Source organism: Helicoverpa zea, chromosome 3 (assembly GCF_022581195.2).
Source record: "Helicoverpa zea isolate HzStark_Cry1AcR chromosome 3, ilHelZeax1.1, whole genome shotgun sequence".
In the NCBI taxonomy this organism is placed as follows: Eukaryota; Metazoa; Arthropoda; class Insecta; order Lepidoptera; family Noctuidae; genus Helicoverpa; species Helicoverpa zea.
This window is the reverse complement of record NC_061454.1, coordinates 3,693,308-3,714,338: the sequence shown is the minus strand read 5'-3', so window position 1 is coordinate 3,714,338 and position 21,031 is coordinate 3,693,308. Positions and strand designations below refer to the sequence as shown.

General features: G+C 36.7%; 2 protein-coding genes across 4 annotated transcripts in view; one reads left to right on the top strand and one right to left on the bottom strand.

Moving 5' to 3' along the window:
• Window positions 1–21,031, top strand: part of LOC124645973 (leucine-rich repeat and calponin homology domain-containing protein) — an 85,549-nt gene that overhangs the window by 4,028 nt on the left and 60,490 nt on the right. The gene's annotated exons all lie outside the window — the stretch shown is intronic.
• On the bottom strand, window positions 18,782–19,933 carry LOC124645976 (cAMP-dependent protein kinase catalytic subunit alpha-like). The gene has a single exon (XM_047185976.1). It carries the CDS (start codon window positions 19,889–19,891, stop codon window positions 18,782–18,784), a length of 1,110 nt encoding a protein of 369 aa, XP_047041932.1. The 5' UTR covers window positions 19,892–19,933.

Sequence of the window (21,031 nt, the reverse complement as noted above, 5' to 3'; positions counted from 1 at the left end):
GAATCATTTTGAGAGAAAATGTTTTAATGGTACAGCTGTTAAAATTCGGCGAAAAAGATGAGACATATAAAATAAGTAAACACTATCTCAAAAGCCTATCCATTTCTAACATCAATCATGTCAAAAAAGTCCTATTTTTAGAATTCAGAGAAAATAATCTCTTATTCAAGATTGTATTACGAAATTTACGTCATGTCTGGCGGCGAAAAGGTCAAAGTAATCTTCAATTATTAAAACGCTCTTATTACGTTTCTTGGAACCCACTTCAATTCAAACTTTTTTACTTTTTAAGAACTCCTCACTTTTTGCAACATCAAAAAAAAAACTTGAACGATAAGTATCCATAAAAGGAGGTAGGTTGTATACTTTAAAAACAAAACGTCATTATCTCCCTTTATCTTCGTAGACAATGATGTAACTTCCTCTGAACTCTTGGCTATATTTTTTGTGTCAAAAGTATTGTGTTTCAAGTTAACAGTATAGAAACTGGAGCTTGTATGAAAAACGGTTGCTTGCTATCAATTTATTTTAAAAGTTTTTACTTGACAGCCAGTTTGTCAATTTCAGGTTTTTGTATTCACGTGGCTTTTTCCAAATTGTGGCAAAGAGAAAGTCTATTCTAATATACTCCTTCTTCGTTTTATTAAAGTTTTAGTGCAATATTTAAAATTAACCCTCTCAGATGTTACATAAAATCTGAGAGCTTAAGCATAATTTACTGAACTATTCTGCCCTTTGTGGCTTCTGAACAATCCTTGACCAGTTCAATAATAATCACAGCAGCAGACATTGATGTATCAAGTATAACCTCGGCTTTATATAGAAATCCAACAGTTAACCACAATATACTTATGCATGTGTACATACTATGACATCAGAAATCAATTGTATCATTATTTGAATCGGAAGTTACTGTTTATTTAATTAAATAGTTTATCTTAATGGAGCTCTTGTCATTATCAAGGTCTTTAGACAATGAGTGATTTAATTCGACTTGCGTATAAGTCAAATTACCTAAATTCTTACACACATTTGGTACCTATGTAACTTTATAATATAAGCAATATTAAAGCACTCAGAGCCACAAGATACAAGCTGTGCTTAGTTTGTGGCTCAACGGTAACTACCACAATGTAAAGTTGCTTTTTTGACAATAAACATTATTTTTTTTTTTATTTATTTTTTTTATTTTACATAAACACGGTAACATATTTTTTAATAAGTTTTAATTTGTGAGTTCTCCATTGCTTCAATAATGATAAAATAACAATGGTTTCAACAGAATTCCCATTAAGGATCTTAATTTGAGCAATAACAAATCAGATACAATAAATTTGCGTTAAGCTATGCGCTATCAAAAGTTTGTAATAACGTCTTATCCTCTCCTTTCCCGCCTTGAAATTCTTCGTAAGTTGCATAAACCTGGTATTTTAACTGAGTAGGAACTCGGTACTAATAGTTACTAATTACATTTCACGAACAGTGCTAACATGGCGCTTCATTATGAATTTTAGCTATTTCTGGTATTTTATTTGCTTTTAATTAGGCTGAAGGTAGTTTTTTAAAGGTCAAGTTTACATTACGCCATCAAATATTCTTCTATGAATAAGAAATTGATCTAATTTATTCAGATGTTGGAATAGAATTTTATATTATTTGCATATCATTAATAAAACTTAATACATATCCATTCAAGAATATCAGAAAACTGGTTTCTGTACGAGAGTTTACTCATCTTGAAAAGCACTCGTTTAAAATGCCGCCTCATTAGTAATTACAGAGCAAAAATAATAACAGGTACTCCTCAAGAACCAGGAACTGCTTCAAATGAGGGAAGCAGGTTATTATCCTTTTCCTTCAACTCTTGGCAGTTAAATACAGCTATTCTCCCGAAACCAGGTCATCGTAGAAACTGCAACCAAATGACGGAATAAAATGACACGAGCTCTGCGTAAAGTTACGAGAATCTAGTTCACAGGTTTAATGACTGGCTTGGGTTTTCCGAATTATTTTCTTTTAGCTGGGGTTTTATATTTTACATAAAGGTTTTTCGAAAAAGATTTTCTACCATTCAAGTCACAGGTTATGGACTAAATTGTACGTAGGATTCGAGCATGACCTAAAAATATGTGCAGGTGGTGCAAATCTTACTAATGCTATTGAAACTGGTAAAATAATTGCAAATAATATCGCGCATCCAATTGATTCAATGGAGAACTGGTCGCGTGGCCGTCTTTCAAATTATTTCTCGCTTATATCTCGAAAGTGCGATGAAAGTGGTAATTGAGATTATTTACGCTTATCTTAAGATCTGTTTTGAGATTAATAAACAGACGTGCAGTTAAGCATACTTGGGTAGTCCCGGTCTTTGAAGCTTGCAATTTGTTATCTGGATTAGAAATGCCGTGCGGAGATTCCGTACGGTAACTAAGAAGACATTTTAAATCGTATGTCAAGTAACTAGCAGTTTTCCTGTATCTTAGTGAGAATTTATACCTGGGTGTCATACCTACTAGGTTTATGGAAGTAACCTAATATTGTCCTTCCGTTATTTAGAAATATAATTTGAAAATCAGATTAAGTAATTATGCGGAAAGAGACAGGTGAAAAAGTACGCCGTGGAAAAGTGAACTTGAACATAAAAAGCAATAAAAGAGAAAAATAATGCTAAATAGGTTCAGTACCTATGTGAACTGAAGCATAATTCCTGTATAGGTATATCCGAAGCTGTGCAAATTATTGCATATTTCCCTACGTGTATTGAATCCCAGCCAGACACATTGGCTGCAAAGTTTTGCGCTTCAACTTTACATGTTATAGTCCACGGTCCATGTAGTTAAAGCAAAATACGAGTACATGCGACAGGTGCAGCCGAGCGCGCTTGAGCGTATCCACACTCCGGATACGGGGGGACGATAGCACCAGGTAATTCCAGTTCGCTGCCTGCTAATAAACAAACTATTCAAACTAATTCTCGCCCTTACGGACCCCACAATAAGGCACGCCCTAAAATTAAAAAGGCAAATGTTGCCGCGGAAAAAAACCGTCTCCTGTTTTGAGATCCCATTGAAAACGTTGACAGTTATAACGCAGGTACCATAACAAGTTCATGTGGGTGGATGCGTGGGTTGCCTGATGAAAAAAAGTAAACAAACAACATATCGTTATCATTTAACGCTGTTGGTAACTGGTCCATGGGCTGACCTCTGTGTATTTTAATACTAGCCTTATCTCACTGACCCTTTTAATTTTCCAATACATTGCTTCATTGCCTTCGATGGTCGTGGCAAATTGACGTAAAATTAGCCCCAAGGGTAACTTTGCATACAAATATTATTTATGCGTGTTTAAATATTCGCAAGTACCATAGTTTTGGCGAACTTTAAACTTTACAATGCATCATTCTTATTCGATTCGTTGGCCGATCGTGATGCTAAGAATATAGATGTTGCCCGAGTACGCGCGGTGAATACAAATCAATAGGCCTGTGAAGACCTGTATTGTCTTTTTGTTCAGTCGGATAATTTTAGCGCTGTAATAAATCAGTATGCAGGTGGATAGCAACTTCCTCCACGCTGGGTTTGTCTGGGCATGTCCTTAAATATTTACATAGACGTAGGCGTCGCAGCGACGAGCTCACATAATATGTAGTCTGCTTGTTAGCCATCCGGACGAAAGGGTTTTATCCCTTTACTTTGTACTCGGGAATGTATTATGAACGAAAGCGGAGTATGCTTCGCAGCTTTAATAATTTTACAGTATGTCGTGTTAAATTACTCTAACGAAAAGTCAGTAGAATTATACCATGTTAGTGCTGAGAGAAAACTGTTGAATATACATCGGTAACTGTATTGTACGCTCATTTTATTATGTTAATCGACTCGCCAACGCACCACCACACAGGTCGACAGTCTGACAACGACTGACTCCCCACCGCTCGATCCGGTATTTATAACCGAGTGACGTATGCGCACGAGGCGTCATAATAATGACATAACCTATACAATGATGCACATGTACCTGCATACACTACATCTCTCCCTTGTTGTTTTGATTTTAACCTTGTTTCAAAAAGTCCAACAATCAAACTCATAAATATTTTGGTAATTTCTTAAAGATCTATCAAACACCTGCAGCACAACAAAACCACGCTATCAGATCAGTCCACCGATCACACTGCCATCAAACTGATTTACTTTGTTCCGTTTCCATTTCATTTCCCTTTCCATTTAAGGAGACGACAGATATCGGTGATACTGCAGGACACTACATCCCTTCCCTTGTGAAATAAACATAAATAAAAATCCGTCCCTTTGCAGACGGTAACATACCAGCATCTGCTTCAGGCTCAACAAGACAAATTCGTAGCAGTGATATCAGGCCGGCAAGTTTAACTTCAGGTTTTGTAGCCGCTGTTCCGGCCCTGTATTATATCTACACTAGAGATGATCCGTCCATTTGGCAGACATCCCGCCAATCAGTCCATGTGAAATCAAGCAAGTCTGAAATATTGCTGTGCCTTCAGATAATGAGCACTCATCTTGCTTGGTTCGACTTCACTTAAAACTGATACAGAATGCATTGTTCCAAGGTAAAAGATCGGCATTAGGGTACCTCATCAATGCTTTTCACTCATTCAAAACCGTACGAGCCGTACGAGGAAAGTAATCACATAAGATCGTCCCAATTGAATGGTGACCTAGATGGACTGTTTCCAATTTGATGATGACCATATACTTTGTCACCCATTTAATGGCGACCACATACTTTGTCTCCAATTTAATGGTGACTCTATACTTTGTCACCCATTTAATGGTGACCACATACTTTGTCTCCAATTTAATGGTGACTCCATACTTTGTCACCCATTTAATGGTGACCACATACTTTGTCTCCAATTTAATGGCGACCACATATTTTGTCACCAATTTAATGGTTTAAATTGTAGTTCTATGTACGAGTTAAGTACTTTGTGTGCCTTGTAAGCAAGAGAATGCTAACTCAACTAATTTTGGTAATATGTAGTTTTTAATTTGAGAGTGGAATATCAAAGCCTATCATTATCTCAGCAATGTAACAAACAATCTGGTCTTCAACCCTATTGATCAGCGCTAGTACTTTGCACGTTTCTGCTAGTACACTCGCTGAAATTCTGATATAGGCTTTAAATACCCTACATCAATGTATGTCCAATATCTAGTCAAGAAACTGTAAGCTTCTTAGCATTCAACACCCAACATATGAATACCTTACTGCATATAATAGTTGGAAGCGACCTGCATCCAGCGTCTTCCGGTGACCTTTATAAGGTCGTCTTTATAAGGTATCTGTGGAGATCAAAGGGGGAGGCCTATGTTCAGCAGTGGACGTCCTATGGCTGAGATGATGATGATGATGATGATGATATAATAGTGCGATAGGAATACTTATATTTCGGTTAGGCATCCAAGAACACTATTATCACCGGACATTGCGTTCTGTAATGTTTGTTTGCTTTTATTAATGTGGTTTTCAAAAATTAAAGTAGTCAAAGAATTATTATGCTTTGATGGTAAGCTTTTTAGTGTCATGGTTACATATTTAACTAATTATATTATTAGATTTTAACTAATTAGAACCATATTATGTAACGAACGCACTTTAACAGGTGTCACTAACTTTGCACTATATATTTTGAAGCTGTGACATTCTGCATCACCATAAAATAGAAGAGTCCCTGACCCTCAACTCATGCTCTTCTTCCTTTCAACAAGGTGACAGCAGCTCACAAACAGTTTTCTAGTCGATGCAATTTTCCTTTTGCAAAACAACCGCTAAACTTTCTAAAACATTTGTCTACACATAGATAAATGTGGGATTCTAATTCTATATCTCAATTTCATGAGCAGCTATGCTGCTCTCATGTCATACTTGACCTCATCAATTTGATGATCAGCTTTGTGCTGCTTCCATTTTTAATATTTTACGCTTTTCCAATTTCATGACCGCGTATAGGTAACGTAATATATATTTTTTTTTTTATGTAAGTATAGTTGGCTGCATAAGTATGTTTATAGTTTTCGTTCAAAAGCGCTTACCCTTTATTGCAGCTGACTTTATCTACGTTGTTTTAGTTAGACAACCAGAATATAAAAATATTGTTATCTTTTATAGGGACAGCACCCCAGTAAATTTTTAAACGATTTGGTGACTAAGGGCAATTTTACTTCCTATACTTTAAGGAACACTTACTCAGATTATATTTTGCAGTAGGACTTAGGAACTTAATAATATTTTAGTTATTATTAACCAAATGTCGACGCAACTGTGTAGTTTAATTAGCACAAAAGAGTAATAAATGTCGATAAATGTAAATAGTGATAAAGTTCTTTACCTCTCATGCGAGTCCAATTGTCTTACGGTAACCTAAGATTGGTGTTCTAAGATCAATTATTATTAACCCTAACGCTATGGACACAAGACATTATTTTGTTAATAGATATCCATCCCATCACCCATATGGATCTTATCTTATGGGATGGGTTGAGGAAATTACACAACTTTATATTACAAGTAGGTGTGCACTTCAAGAATATATTAATGTGATGATTTATTAACTTGAGATCAATAAATGGATTCTATTTCATATATGTTCATATATGGTTACGTTATTCGCTCCTATGGAAGCATATTCTTCCACAACTCTCAATGTACTTATACTGCTTATTGGTACTGCAATACTGTAAAACATAATTTGCAAATAACAATATTATAATGAGGGCCACTTTGTTAAACTATTTGTAAACACCAATGTAAATCAATAAAAAAGAGGCTAAGATACCAATTAAAATTCATTCAAGCCTGAGTCTTGAAGGTTTTAAAAGCACACGCAATCATCAACTTTTGAGAACTTGATTGCAACAATCATCCATGAGCTAATCATCATTAGACAGTTCCCAGAGTAAGTATCTACATTGGAACTCCTTCCAGGTATCATCCTTAAAAGATTTTTTTGTCACAGATGAGAAGGCCCAGTTGGGTAAATGATGATGATGTCCTCCTAGCCGATTATCGGCTACGGCGGCTGTACCCACGTAAGGGGATTAGCCAACTGCGCAGGACATATTATAGTGCACAAGCATTTGCGCAGACACAGGTGCACTCACTGTTCCTTCACTCTCATAACCCGATGGGACGGCAATCCGACACGACCGGAAAGAGATCAGGCGCAGGACCGACATTTACGTGCTTTCCGATGCACGGGTGTATCAATCACCAACTTCCAGGCCCGACCCGGGAATCGAACCCGAGACCTCGTGCTCAGCAGCCGCGCTTGCGACAGCTAGACCAACGAGGCAGTTGGGTAGATAAAGTAGCATTGTCAAATAAATCACAGATTGCTCCAATGCTTAGTTCCATATTCTTTTGATCTAAGAGTTTTATATCAACCTAAAGTACTGAAATTACAATTGTGAGCTAGCATGTTTACCAAAGATTCTATCTATTGAATACCAAAATTTTGATCCACATTTTCCAGCTAGTATTGCTGCTTGTATGCTGTTCTACTGTTCTGTATCTTCTGGAATATCTCTGTTGTATAACAACCTCTTTAATACAGCAAAATAAAGTAAAAGTATTGAAATTATACCTAGGGTGACTGAGCAACTGTTATAATTAACACTATTATGGGTAGGCAACCCACTAGAGGTGTTGATGGACTTGGATGTTGTGCATAGGTGAATACATACCAGTATACCTGGGCGAGTTCTTCAACATACATGGCCAACCTACTACGGTCCCTCAATGTGCTGTTTGTTTAACTAGATACCTAGCACATGTTTGTCATTTGTAGAACCGTTGAGTATATAACCCACCAGTTTGTTCTTGTAATATCCTCTATATTGCAAGCACTTGAATTAAGTTAGTTAAGTACCAGAACAATATAGCAGGTATAAGTTGTTGACTAGACTCTGAGAAGTTAAGTTTGGAAGCTTTTTATGATCCAAATCACCGGGCACAGAAAATATAAAAATTATCAAGATTTACTATTTAGTTGTTGCAGTAGTTGACAACTATCGCCAGATAATTTATGCGTGTACAGTCAATTGAATGACCAGTAGACGTTCACTACCGTTAACTGTCAAGCTGTCAATTTAATGACCAGTAGATATAGACTACTGCCAACTGTCAAGCTGTCAATTTAATGACCAGTAGATATAGACTACTGCCAACTGCCAAGCTGTCAATTTAATGACCAGTAGATATACACTACTGCCAACCATCAAGCTGTCAATTCAATGCCCAGTAGATATAGACTACTGCCAACAATCAGGCTGTCAATTTAATGACCAGTAGATACACACTACTGCCAACCATCAAGCTGTCAATTCAATGACCAGTAGATATAGACTACTGCCAACAATCAGGCTGTCAATTTAATGACCAGTAGATATACACTACTGCCAACTGTCAAGCTGTCAATTTAATGACCAGTAGATATAGACTACTGCCAACTGCCAAGCTGTCAATTTAATGACCAGTAGATATACACTACTGCCAACCATCAAGCTGTCAATTCAATGCCCAGTAGATATAGACTACTGCCAACAATCAGGCTGTCAATTTAATGACCAGTAGATACACACTACTGCCAACCATCAAGCTGTCAATTCAATGACCAGTAGATATAGACTACTGCCAACAATCAGGCTGTCAATTTAATGACCAGTAGATACACACTACTGCCAACTGCCAAGCTGTCAATCTAATGACCAGTAGATACACGCTACTGCCAACTGCCAAGCTGTCAATCTAATGACCAGTAGATTTTTGGAATAGAATAGGTCTTTATTTGCTTAGAATGCAGGCACTTACAAAATAGGATTGTAAACAACATAATAAGATCCGTGTACATTCCGCCTTGTTGGCATGCAAGCACAACAATTATTAAACACAATTGATTATAAGGCAAATAGGTTATTGTATTATATCCTCTAGGAAATCCCACCACTGCTAAAGTCGTCTTGACGACAATTCAACAACCAGCAACTTTATATTGCTTCCAATAAATGCCTATTATTGAATAAACTTTGATGCAGGTTTAAGAATGAGTAAACTGATCACCAAGTAATGATTTTGTATTATAAATTACTCATTTGATAAATATTAACACCTGCAATAAATATTGCTACTTCCATTAGAATTGTAACAAGGTAAACTTAAACAAAGAATTACGTAAAAAGGTTAAAATTTGTTTGCAATTCGGGTGATACATACATGAACATAAAAGTTATGTATACTTTGTCATTCTACTCTCTTCCCTTCCTTCTTTCCTTTTGCTCTTTTTAATATGATTGAATATTAACATCGGTCAGAGGTTACTTGTTGTCAAAGCTTATTTAGCATACATTAATTTGGTATAGGCATGAATAGGACAAATTATTTAGTATAACCTTGTATATCAAATATTTTTCTGGATCACAGAACTAATAGGTAGTTCAAAATTATAAAAATTAGATAATAGGTAACTGTTGGTCCAAACACTCACGGTTTTATCCTCGTCGCCAATGTATTGTACGCTCATTTTATTATGTTAATCGACTCGCCAACGCACCACCACACAGGTCGACAGTCTGACAACGACTGACTCCCCACCGCTCGATCCGGTATTTATAACCGAGTGACGTATGCGCACGAGGCGTCATAATAATGACATAACCTATACAATGATGCACATGTACCTGCATACACTACAGTAACAAATATAGCATATGTACTATGTATGTATGTGCCCACAAGCAATTGTAACAAGGGCAAAAATGTCGGTCGTACTGTCTGCATACAGCATTACGGAGAAACGAAGCTATAATGATTACCATCTTAAAAGAGCAAGCAATAAATTTGATTGTCAAAACTGGAAAGCATGAAGCGTGCGCACACGCAAACAATAAGCTATCAATTTCAGACTTTCGTGCTGTTAACAACGAAGGAGTTACTTGAAATGGTTAATAAATATATCCAGACGAGAAGTAAGAGCTACCGCAAGACCGTCGATCACTTATCCTAACCAATATTATTGCTGTGAAAGTGTGTGTTTGTTCCACGTCGTAAGACTGGCAAACGGTTTTGCCTTACTCAGACTTAACCGTGAAACAGTCATGAATGATGAAATCCGAGGCACAAGACGTAGGTAGGAAAACCTGCAGAATTGCACACTTTTTCCTCAAATATGATTTTCAATTGGAATGTGTAATTTGGAGAGAAGAAAGCGATTCGTAATAAAATGTCGAAGAAAAATAATCATTTATGCACGCGAATCTGTAAATAAGTAAAATCTAGCGATCTAATAAAATCTGCGATTTCTAACAGTTTGCGTGCAGACCGCTCGTGGGAAGTGCATTGATTCAATTAAGAATATTAAATTAACTTCTCAGTACAGATCTGCGCCGAAGCACTTTATCGAGATCGAAATGCGCGTGAGTTTAAGTCTCGATTGGCAACAACACAAGAAGTATTATGTTCAGCCATCTTAGCGGCATGTGTTCGCGTTATTAGTTTATTTCTGAGTGGGTAATGGAATTGAGTTTTATTGAACCATAGAGTAGTCACATGGACGAAATTTTTTGAAAAATATATCGGTATCATGGGAAGCCACAAAGGACAGACAGATATAAAGTATTGAGTATTAATTAAATGTAAATAGATTAAGTTGAAAGTGTACTTGGTTCTTATCAATAGACCACACTAGATGTACAAAACATTATCCCAATTCCCTTATTTCCTATTCGTGTTAACAACGACCAATCTTATGTCACAATATATCACCAGTTCATGGCCTCCTCATTTTTTCTACTTCGTCATCCAATTAATTAGTATTTTGTGTTAAATCTCTAGGTAATACGTGTCATTGCCCGCCGGTTGCCGTTAGTTCAATTTATTTCGGTAATTGCTAACGAAGTGGGTATATTTACCACGATAATGAGATATCCATTCTGGGAATTTGTCGGTCTTCTAGACTAATAAAGTCCAATTATGTCTGGCTTTGGATTGGAAGCACTAGTTTCGAGGAATAGATAGACTACTCTTGCTTCTGTTAAGTTTGATTGCAAGCAGAGGTTTAGAAGCCCGATGTATTTTGATTGAAAGAATAAATGACAGCACAATCTTCTAACTTATACCCTTATATCTCACAGTAGAAGACGGAAATATCAAGTTTATGCAAAGCCATATAAGACGAGTTGGTAACCAGTGAAAGTTTAGCCCATCGCCTACTACCTACCACCTTAAAAACCCGTTTCAGCTGATATTACAATATGTTCACAACAAAACTGCAATATACGACTAACATTTATTTCTTCTTTCTTAATCATTCCAAATCTCTTGTGGATTATACGAAGCTGAGCCAACAGCTATGAGGGTTCCCAAAATCAATCAATAGTTGTAGGAAAAATTTCTACCTACCCCATATACTTACTGCCCCTCTGTACACTCCCTTTCGTTTCAACACATAATAAAGACGAACACGCAAACACATCTTGCATTGAAAACTCGCCATTTCACGAAATTGGTACCGTATCGCAATGTGACGTTTAGTACCTACTCTGCAGTAAAGGCTAGATGTTCTCCCGATATCTTTAGATCAACTATCGGAGATTGGCCCGGTTTTTGGCAAACATATTATGCTAGCATTAGCAAAGTGCCATGCCAGCAGTGCCACCAAAAGTTTTGTTTTCTACCAAAACTTACAGTGAACGTATTTCTTAAACCACGTTTGCCAACTTAAGATGTAATAGATTTACGCTTAATGTAGCAGTGGCGTGTGTGGTTGCCCTTAAACATTTCTACTCTGTAACGCGATTTGGCAACCACATTAAAGTCATTCGCAATCGTTTGATTCAGCTATCAAGCTTATCCATCTCATTCAAGTGTTTGCGCTAGACTGAAACCGGCACATAAATTGGACTTTCATTGGACTCCCCTGAGGTTATTGCCCAGAACCCAAATATCATATAACCGCAATAAAACCCACTTTCTTCAGGTAGGTTGTAGGGTGATAAGCAGCTTATACACTCAATATTTCCTTTTATTGCTAGAAAGCAATCTCAATATTGCCAGTAGTCGGTAAATAATAATTCTAGGCACCCTCAGACCCTCTCAGCTCGCCCTTTACGTTTCGCCGCATCGAATGCTGCATCGGCATCGTCACTGACCCACATTGTAGGCGTTAACTCAACGGGCACTCATAAGAGGGTTGCTGTTTTTTTCATATGCATATTTCATGTAGATAAAGTACCTACCATCCGATTTTTTCCCCATTTCCTCACAAGTTCGGTTCAAAATAATGTTTCCAATCTTCCTTGCGTTATTCAACCTTGGTGTGTCTTTTTTCTTGAGGCAGTCATAGAGAGCTTGTGCACTAGACAAATGAGAGAAAATTATTAATGCTTTGCTTTCAACTAAAGTACTTAGTACTTCACGATCTTTAAAGGAACCACACGTTTGGCCATTAGAAAGTGCACTGGCTGCAAGTTCCTAGATCATAGATATGGATGCTTTCTGGATTAATAGCATGGTTATTAATTCAGTTGCGATTTATATCAAGTACTACCTATAAAATAATGAAACCAAGAAGCATTAGATTTATATCCATTCAATTTAATTTACTTACCTAGCCTCTGAATAAAACACGACGTGCTTCCAATTAGTTTTATGAATATGGCTTGTAATAATAATCCCACCAAAAACATTAAATGTAAAAAAAAGCCAATCCTCTACGCAATTCCTCCAACGTAAAAAGTTTTGAGATCGCATAGAAGCCAAGTCCTGTTCTACTTTATCTGTAATAATAAATCAATATTTTGTGACTATATCAATAGTTTTGTTCACATTACAATAATATTGACTTGGCCATGAGCACAATAAACTACAAATATAATACAGCATATCTTGGAGAGGTGAAAGTCAAACATGAAGTTTAATATCACAGAATTAAATACTTTTAGTTTATTCAATTGTTACTAAATGACCGACAGTCAGTATCATCCAACATCAATGAACTGCACATGTACTATGGCGCATGTTTAGTCCATGGTGATCTCAAATTCCAATCAGTCCATAATCAGTCCAATCGTAAAATCATGTCCATATAGAATTTATCAACTCAATGGTATTTACACATTATTACAAGGAGCGACTTTTAACTTGTGCTCGTGGCCAAGACAGTATTATTGTAATGTGAACAAAACTATTGATATAGTCACAAAATATTGATTTATTATTACAAATAAAGTAGAACAGGACTTGGCTTCTATGCGATCTCAAAACTTTTTACGGTGGAGGAATTGCGTAGAGGATTGGCTTTTTTTTACATTTAATGTTTTTGGTGGGATCTAAATTATTTTTTGAAGGTCTCTTTCTTCTCTAAGTATATAACAAATTAAATTAACTTACATGCAACTAACTAAATATATAACAAACTAAATATGTACACCTAAAGTAGCACGTAAACAATTTTTTTTTTAACCTAAAAAAAATCGAAATTATCGAATTTTTTAATCGAATATCTTTTAGAATAAAAGAGATTTATTTCAGAGGTAGATGACGCTATCACATGAAATTATTTGATTTTTTTTTAAGTACTACTTATACTAAGCTATGTAACGAAACCATAGCGCCATTTAGACCAGGACAACGCCATCTATCGAGCGAGCCTGCAGTGTTTATCGCACTGCATTAATATGAACGATTTTATCATTATTCATTTCATTTAAACCTAGCTTTTTTATTCATATGTTGTATATTTAATACATAATAACAATATACCACTACGTAACAATAAAACAAATAGTAACATTTTGTACATAAATAAATAACAAAGTTATCAATGCAGTCAAAATTCATACACAATGTTTTTGAAAAACCGCAAATATAAATTTGTTTCCTATTTTTTTATTACGTTTTAAGGTTTTTATAATTTTCCCTTTATATGTAGCTAATAACCTATCTTGGTGCCAAATTTGAAGGTTCTAAGTTTGCTAGAAGTTCCTTGGACTTTTGATGATCGGTCAGTGAGTGAGTCAGTGACAAAATGGTGTAACTTTGATCGCTCATAACTCGTAAACTATTTATTCAAATGTCTTGTAATTTTGTGACTGAGCTTGTTCTAATACTTACTCTTAGTCATCGAAAACCTAAACTCCTAGCTTTGTTCACATGGAAGATACAGGGGGTTGAAATAGCCGCGAAACGCTTCGAGAAAAGATGGTACGGCCGTGCCTGCTTTGCTCGAGTCTTGGCTGGGGCACTGCCGTGCCCTCAGATGTACGTACTTGTTAGGCACGCGATTTGCAAAACACTTTGTCAGCACAAATAGAAACAGTTTTTCTAGAAATTCCGCTGACTGTTACCATAGTTGAAGCCAGCTATGTAATTTATTATCTAGTAGTGGCAATCAACTGGAAAGCAACTGAGCTATCACTGATGATATTAATTGAAAATCAAATTATCGGGATGTGTAATTCATTAGCGTCTATCTGAACACTAAGATTAGAGTTAAAGCTTTTCATGCTTAAGTGATTAATCAACAGCATCCCTTCGATATCTGTTTCCACTTGAAGAGCTCTCCTGTTATTGAGCACATGTATTGGTATCAAGAATCCGGGCTAAAAATAGTTTGTCGTTAATTGGAGTGCTAGATAGATAGACTCCTATAAGATTTTTTCCATCTTCTATTCCAAAAATGTTACTCGAAACGTTTTAGTGTAGTCATATGAAGTATTTTTTTTCTATTTATTGCATTCGGGGTTTTTTTCCACATGAATATGTCAACCACCGTATCCATTTGTGTTTTCACATTTCCCTTGGTTTCAGTAACATGTATAATGATAACCTCAAGTATTTTCTCATTTGTTTTCAAAGAAACTTTGGTAATCCTATAATGTTTCAACTAAACTTTCTTCCTAAACTCGTAAAAGCTCAATATGCTTACCAGTGGCGAGGCGTCCTTATAAGCCGATTCCCATCGGCTTCCCTTTCGAATTTCAAGAAAGAAGCATAGGTATAAGTTATAATATAGGTATAGGTATAATTAATATAATCATTTAAACCACACAATTTAAATATGTAGGTATAACAAAACACCTACCACCGCAAAAAAATTGTCTATAAATTACTTGAAACATTTTGCTCCTACTAAACAAGCCGCGGCTTCCTCCTCCATACAAAACTACGCTTGCGTGACGTCATCCACGCCGCGCCGCGCGATGTTCGCGGCATAAGGGCGAGCGGTAAGCCGGCTCACGGAGCGGGTTTCAGCCAATCAAAACTCGCGAGTGAACGAGAAAGAACGCGTCAAGAGTAGAGTAGCTATATCTGTCTACGCGCGAGTGACAGCGCTTAAACTCTCAAATATGTAAACAAACAAATCAGACAAATTCACTCTCATTCTTCTTATTTTGTTTTAAATAATACCATTAACAATTTGTTCTTTGTACTACTTAATTGAATTTATTAGTGTGTGTATCATTTAGAAATAACATAGTTCGTGTGTGTACAATATTTTATGTTAGTTTAAGTGTTTTAGTTACATTATGTTAACATAGATGGCGTTGTGCATTTTTATGCAAATCCTGAATCGCGGTGTTAAGATTCTCCGCGATTTAATGACCCTACTTGGGAATTGATAATTTTTGTGTTCACCAAGTACATAATTTTGATTAAGTAGTTGGCAGTATCATTACTTCCTACTAATCCCCGCAATCGCACTGTGATCTGGTACTCAGTCAGTACAAGTACAATGTGTGTAGTGAAAAAAATAGAGGTACCTACGTTGAAATGAGTTACTTTGATACGCAGACAGTTTGCATCAGGTTTCTTTTTAGAGTACCTACTTTTAAAACTTAACTAGGAAAGCATTTATCGCATTAGACTGTTTTCCGACAGATTATTTACTTTAGGAAGGAACTTATTTTTCAAGGTTAAGTTTTGAGAATAAAAACGTGTTATAAAACTCGGGCACGCCGCTCGGGTGAATTACCTACCAATAATATATGTCAATATTAAAATTTCTAACGTCCTGACGGATTTGTGAAACACATACCTACGATAACAATGGCTAACAGGCCGTTGTAAATTAAATACTTAAAAGGTATTGTTTCTAGTGCCAACTTTTCTCAGATTCTAGTAGTTAATATACCTAACTATAGTTCGGCCATTCAGAGAATGCGTTCCTGACACGTCGCGATTGAACTGACGACGTAACTTTGCAATGGCGTTGCAGTTACGATAAAAATATTTTTGCTGGTTGTTTACCGTTTTAACAATTGAGGAGCATTAAAACAACATTATTATATCAATAATCAATGAATGTTATTACGTCGTCAGTTCAATCGCGACGTGTCAGGAACGCATTCTCTGAATGGCCGAACTATAAAGATAATAAAGTTTTATAGATATTAATAATCTGCCGAATTCCTCGAGAAAACATGTTCAAACTATCAGTCTCTCAGTCAGTGCTAAAAGGTGGACTGAGAAATTACCTCCATTACCTCTCCCCCCCATCCCTGAGTACTTCCCCCCCCCCAGTTTTTTTTTGCTGCGGCTTCCCTATTTCATTAAACCACCCTTCGCCACTGATGCTTACAGCTTTCAAAGCACCGTTATGTAATTGCCTTTTATGTTCCCTGCGATAGCTTGTGTAATCTGTCCTTCGTCTTTTATGTCTGTTAATTGTGTTAACGTCCCATAAAATTATGGTTTGGTGTAACACTATCGGGTCCATGGTCTCTTTGTATATTTGTTGTTAACGTGGCTTTGCATTGTTTATGTTTCTTTCAAGTTTCATGAGCTACTTATGTAAGTTTTGGTATATACTTGTCTAACAATGGCGATATACTGAAGTTACATAAAAATGCATATATTTCAAAATTCAGAATAGCCAATGGAACAACATTTTCTTACATCGACACCATATCTATTCCTTTTGAAACGACTTATATGTACAACCATATATGGTCGAAAATTGAATATTCCACGGTAGAATGTCAGAGATGAATGCCCAATTGTATCGTGAGCTAAGCTTCAATGCGGCAAGACTTGCGCAAGAATAGCATTGTGAATAGGACATTTGGCTCGCCTAAACTTTCGGTGCTTTGTATACAATATGGAAAATGCATCGTTTAACATAAACGGTAGTACACTTAATATTTCCCATTTACGTCTCGAATAAAAGATTGCGTTCATTATGAAATTATCAGGTCTTAAAATTACATAAATGGCTGAACAGTACAATGCTCTTACGTATTATTCAATTGATCTATTATGTAACCAACCGTGGAAACATTGAAGAATCCTAGATCAATGATATTAAAACCAGAATTTATTTAAATAACGAAACTTCTTGAACAATGAATACTAATTAAGTGAGTTATCCTCACTTTCGCCATCAACCCTTTAAGACGTAGGCCTTGGCTATTTCCTGACGTCACGTCCTCATCGTGAGACGGAACTGCGCTTCCTTCACTTTCCGGTCGGTTGCGCTGGTCCCTTGCAACCATCACACGGCCGGGAAAGGCTATTGTTCCATGCCATTGTCCCTAACTTGAGTGATGTGTCAGAAAATTGCTAGTGCTTATTACTTGGTGTATCTTTGATTCGTTCTGTGACCTAATCACCAATTTCATGGATATTACTTACGCTTTTTTGTGTCAGAATCAGGATTTATAAACTGGTTGCGAACTATTGCCGTTATATGCAAACAGATTATGTTTTGGTTATTGCCATAACAGTTCATCAACGACCACTACGTTATCTAATCAATTAAGCATCACCATCAAACGGAATGCCTTTGCGTCTCAAAGAGCTGGCCCTTTACATTCCGTTCGCTGTCAAGTCCCGTTCATCATAGAACGAGGTAGCTTATCGTATACCTTTATATGTGCATTTAATTAAACTTAATACAGTTCTCTTAACGAGCTACAGATTTCTTATATCAACGTCCCATTACTGAACGTCCAGAAATAAACTAAAAATAGGACGACTCATCTTTTCCTCGTAATCCGCACATGTTTTAACGTCAATAAAATGTGTAGCTCATTACTCATGGCACCTAATAAAATTCTCAACATTCCTTATAGTTAGTTTATTACCAAATACAATATTTCAGTTCATTCCTCTCTTTGAAGATAGTTTTGCCAAAACATTCTACCATCATAGAGCATTAGTCATCCGCATGCAAATCTTGGCAGGGAACTCGAGCAAATTCGGGTCACACACCAGATCTATTTAGTCAAGCCTTTCGGGAATATGCCGGACATATGTATGTTTGACTCTTTTGCTTTATACATGTGCAGAAGTACTTAGTTTTTTATTCGGCCTAAAAAGTTTTCGGGCTGTGTTCCTCAAAAAATATAGGTTAAAAATAATATTGTAGTTTATACGAAAGTACTGCTAAGTAAAGATCTCTACAATCAGGGCGTTCAATAAATGTCCCCACATAACAGTTGGTCACGAACTTGAAATATAATACAGTTTCGTCGCGTGCCCTCTGCCTGCTGTTATTATAGTCCTCCGGCGCTGCGCGGGCGCATGTCACGAGGGGGCCCCACACGTGCCCCATTATGAATTCAAATCGTCTTCAAACAAAATGAATAAACACGATGATACAAGATTATGGGTGAGGATGTACCACTCAAGTTTCGGGATTATACAATACCACAGAAAATATAAATTACGATTAAATAGGAATATTTAAAACGAATGCTTATTTAATTTAAAAGAAATATCATAACAATAGAAACTTCATTTATTAAAACTCGTAGAACTCCGCCTTGTATATGCAATGAGAACCTGGTTGTATGGGCTCATCATCGTATCTATCAAAGTTTGTGGTATCACCTGGTCCTTTGTATTTAGGAACAAAAGGCGGATTCGTCCTGCAGTTGAGAATAGACTCCCATTCGAGACCTTTAAACCACCTATGGTTCTTGAAATCCATAACTCCGTTTTTCATCACACCAAAACGATGCGTTATATCAACTTGGAGAATATTTCTGATTAAATCTCTTAGATCGCTAGAAAAGCTTGAAGGACATCTGTATTTGCCCCCTACAATTTTCTCATATGTCTTCATTGGCTCGTTTGCGTAGAAAGGCGGGTAACCTGCGTTCATTTCGTATAAAAGTACCCCAAAAGACCACCAGTCTACAGAGAACCCATACCCTTTACTCAGGATAAGTTCAGGAGCTAAGTATTCTGGCGTCCCACACAAAGTCCAAGTTCTTCCTTGTAATATTTTACAAAATCCAAAATCAGTTATTTTCAAGTAACCCGATCTGTCGACAAGAATGTTTTCGGGTTTCAGGTCGCGGTAAACTAGGTTACAGAAATGCATATATTCCAAGGCCAAAACTACTTGGCTGGCGTAAAATTTTGCTAATGGCTCTTCAAACTTACCCATTCGTCGAAGATGGGTGAACATTTCACCGCCTTGTACGAATGGCATAATAAAATACACATAGCTGTTATCCTTGAAGCTGAATTCCATGTAAACTGTGAAGGGAAACCTGATAGCTTCAAGAATGCGTTTTTCGTTAAGTGTATGCTCAACCTGTTTCATCTTTACTATCTTTTCTTTTTCCAACACTTTCATTGCGTAAAGTTTATAGGTTGTTGCATGCTTTAATAATATAACTCTGCCAAAAGCTCCTGTACCAAGAGTTTTTACTCTTTCCATTTCGGTTAAATCAAAATTTTTTTTTGTTCTTTTGCACCATTTCTCATCGAAATCATTCTTTAATTTCTTCAAGTATTTGGTGTATTGCTCTTGCTGCTGTGGTGTGTATCCGTCGTGCATCTCTGCATCAGATCTACTATAGGATGCATCCTTTGAAGGTCCGAAGCCTTTACGGGAATACATTTTAATTTAAATTTGTAGTGTAATTGACATTTGAAATAAACATCGTAGCCACCGCGATTGTGATTTGCATATGAAACGCCACGAAAAAGAGGCGTTTTTACGTTTGTATTGCCAGGAAATTTGTGATTTCCTAACAGCAATTCGTTAGGGAATCGTAGATACGTTTATGTTTTTAACGAGATCGAAAGTTCGGGAGGGTGTTGGGGAGTGCGGGGCGAAGGGTGAACGAACTGACTGAGGGGGATAGGTGGTGGGATCAGCTGTGTTTAGGGGCGACACGCCATGCCGCCGACAGCCGGTCGCCGTCCCGACCGGTGTATTGATCAGACGGCACGTGTAACTTGCATTTGTGCAAAACACTGCGTATGTTCGAATAAAATTCGCCTTAAATAGGCGTCTGCACCTTGAAAGGTTTCTGAAACCACAGTCATGCTTTCGACCTTTTTAATCGCATTATAAGGTAAAATATAGGTTTGCTTGACCAATTGTACGTCGATAAACAATCTAGATTCAGTAAAGCATTTGTCTGGACCGCACCTTATTTCTCTAACTTACGTCTATCAAAATTATCTCAATGATGTCCAATGGATATAAATTCGATGAATTGCTATTTACTTTCGTTTTCTGATCTATGAAGCTGAACGTTAGCCAATAAGTCTTGTCATATTGTAATTATAAACTGTTCTCTTTGTAGTGCTCTCTGTTACAGATAACAAAACCGTTATAACCATCTGCGTCCTAAAGAACAATGAATAAAAGTAATATTAGATCTTATTAAGCATTATTAAGGTCGGAAGCGATACAGTCGCGAAAAAAGTTATAGCCTCTAGCACTCGTTACAGTCCCGTTATTAAGACACCTACTGGCGCGTACGATTGTACAAATGTACACTTCTTTTTTATAACCATGACGCATGCGCGGACGTTTCATATGTACCATGAATACTATGATGGAATGTCCGATCCACATTTTCATCATCACACTTTAGCAGGGCTTAATGACGTAAGTGGGCTATGTTTATTTGTTTCCCGTGAGAGCGTTTCTGAATCGTGATTTCGTTTTGAAGTTATTGGTTGATGTGGCAGTAACCAGTGGCATAAATTGAAAATCATCTACACAATTGTTGGCATACATAAGGAC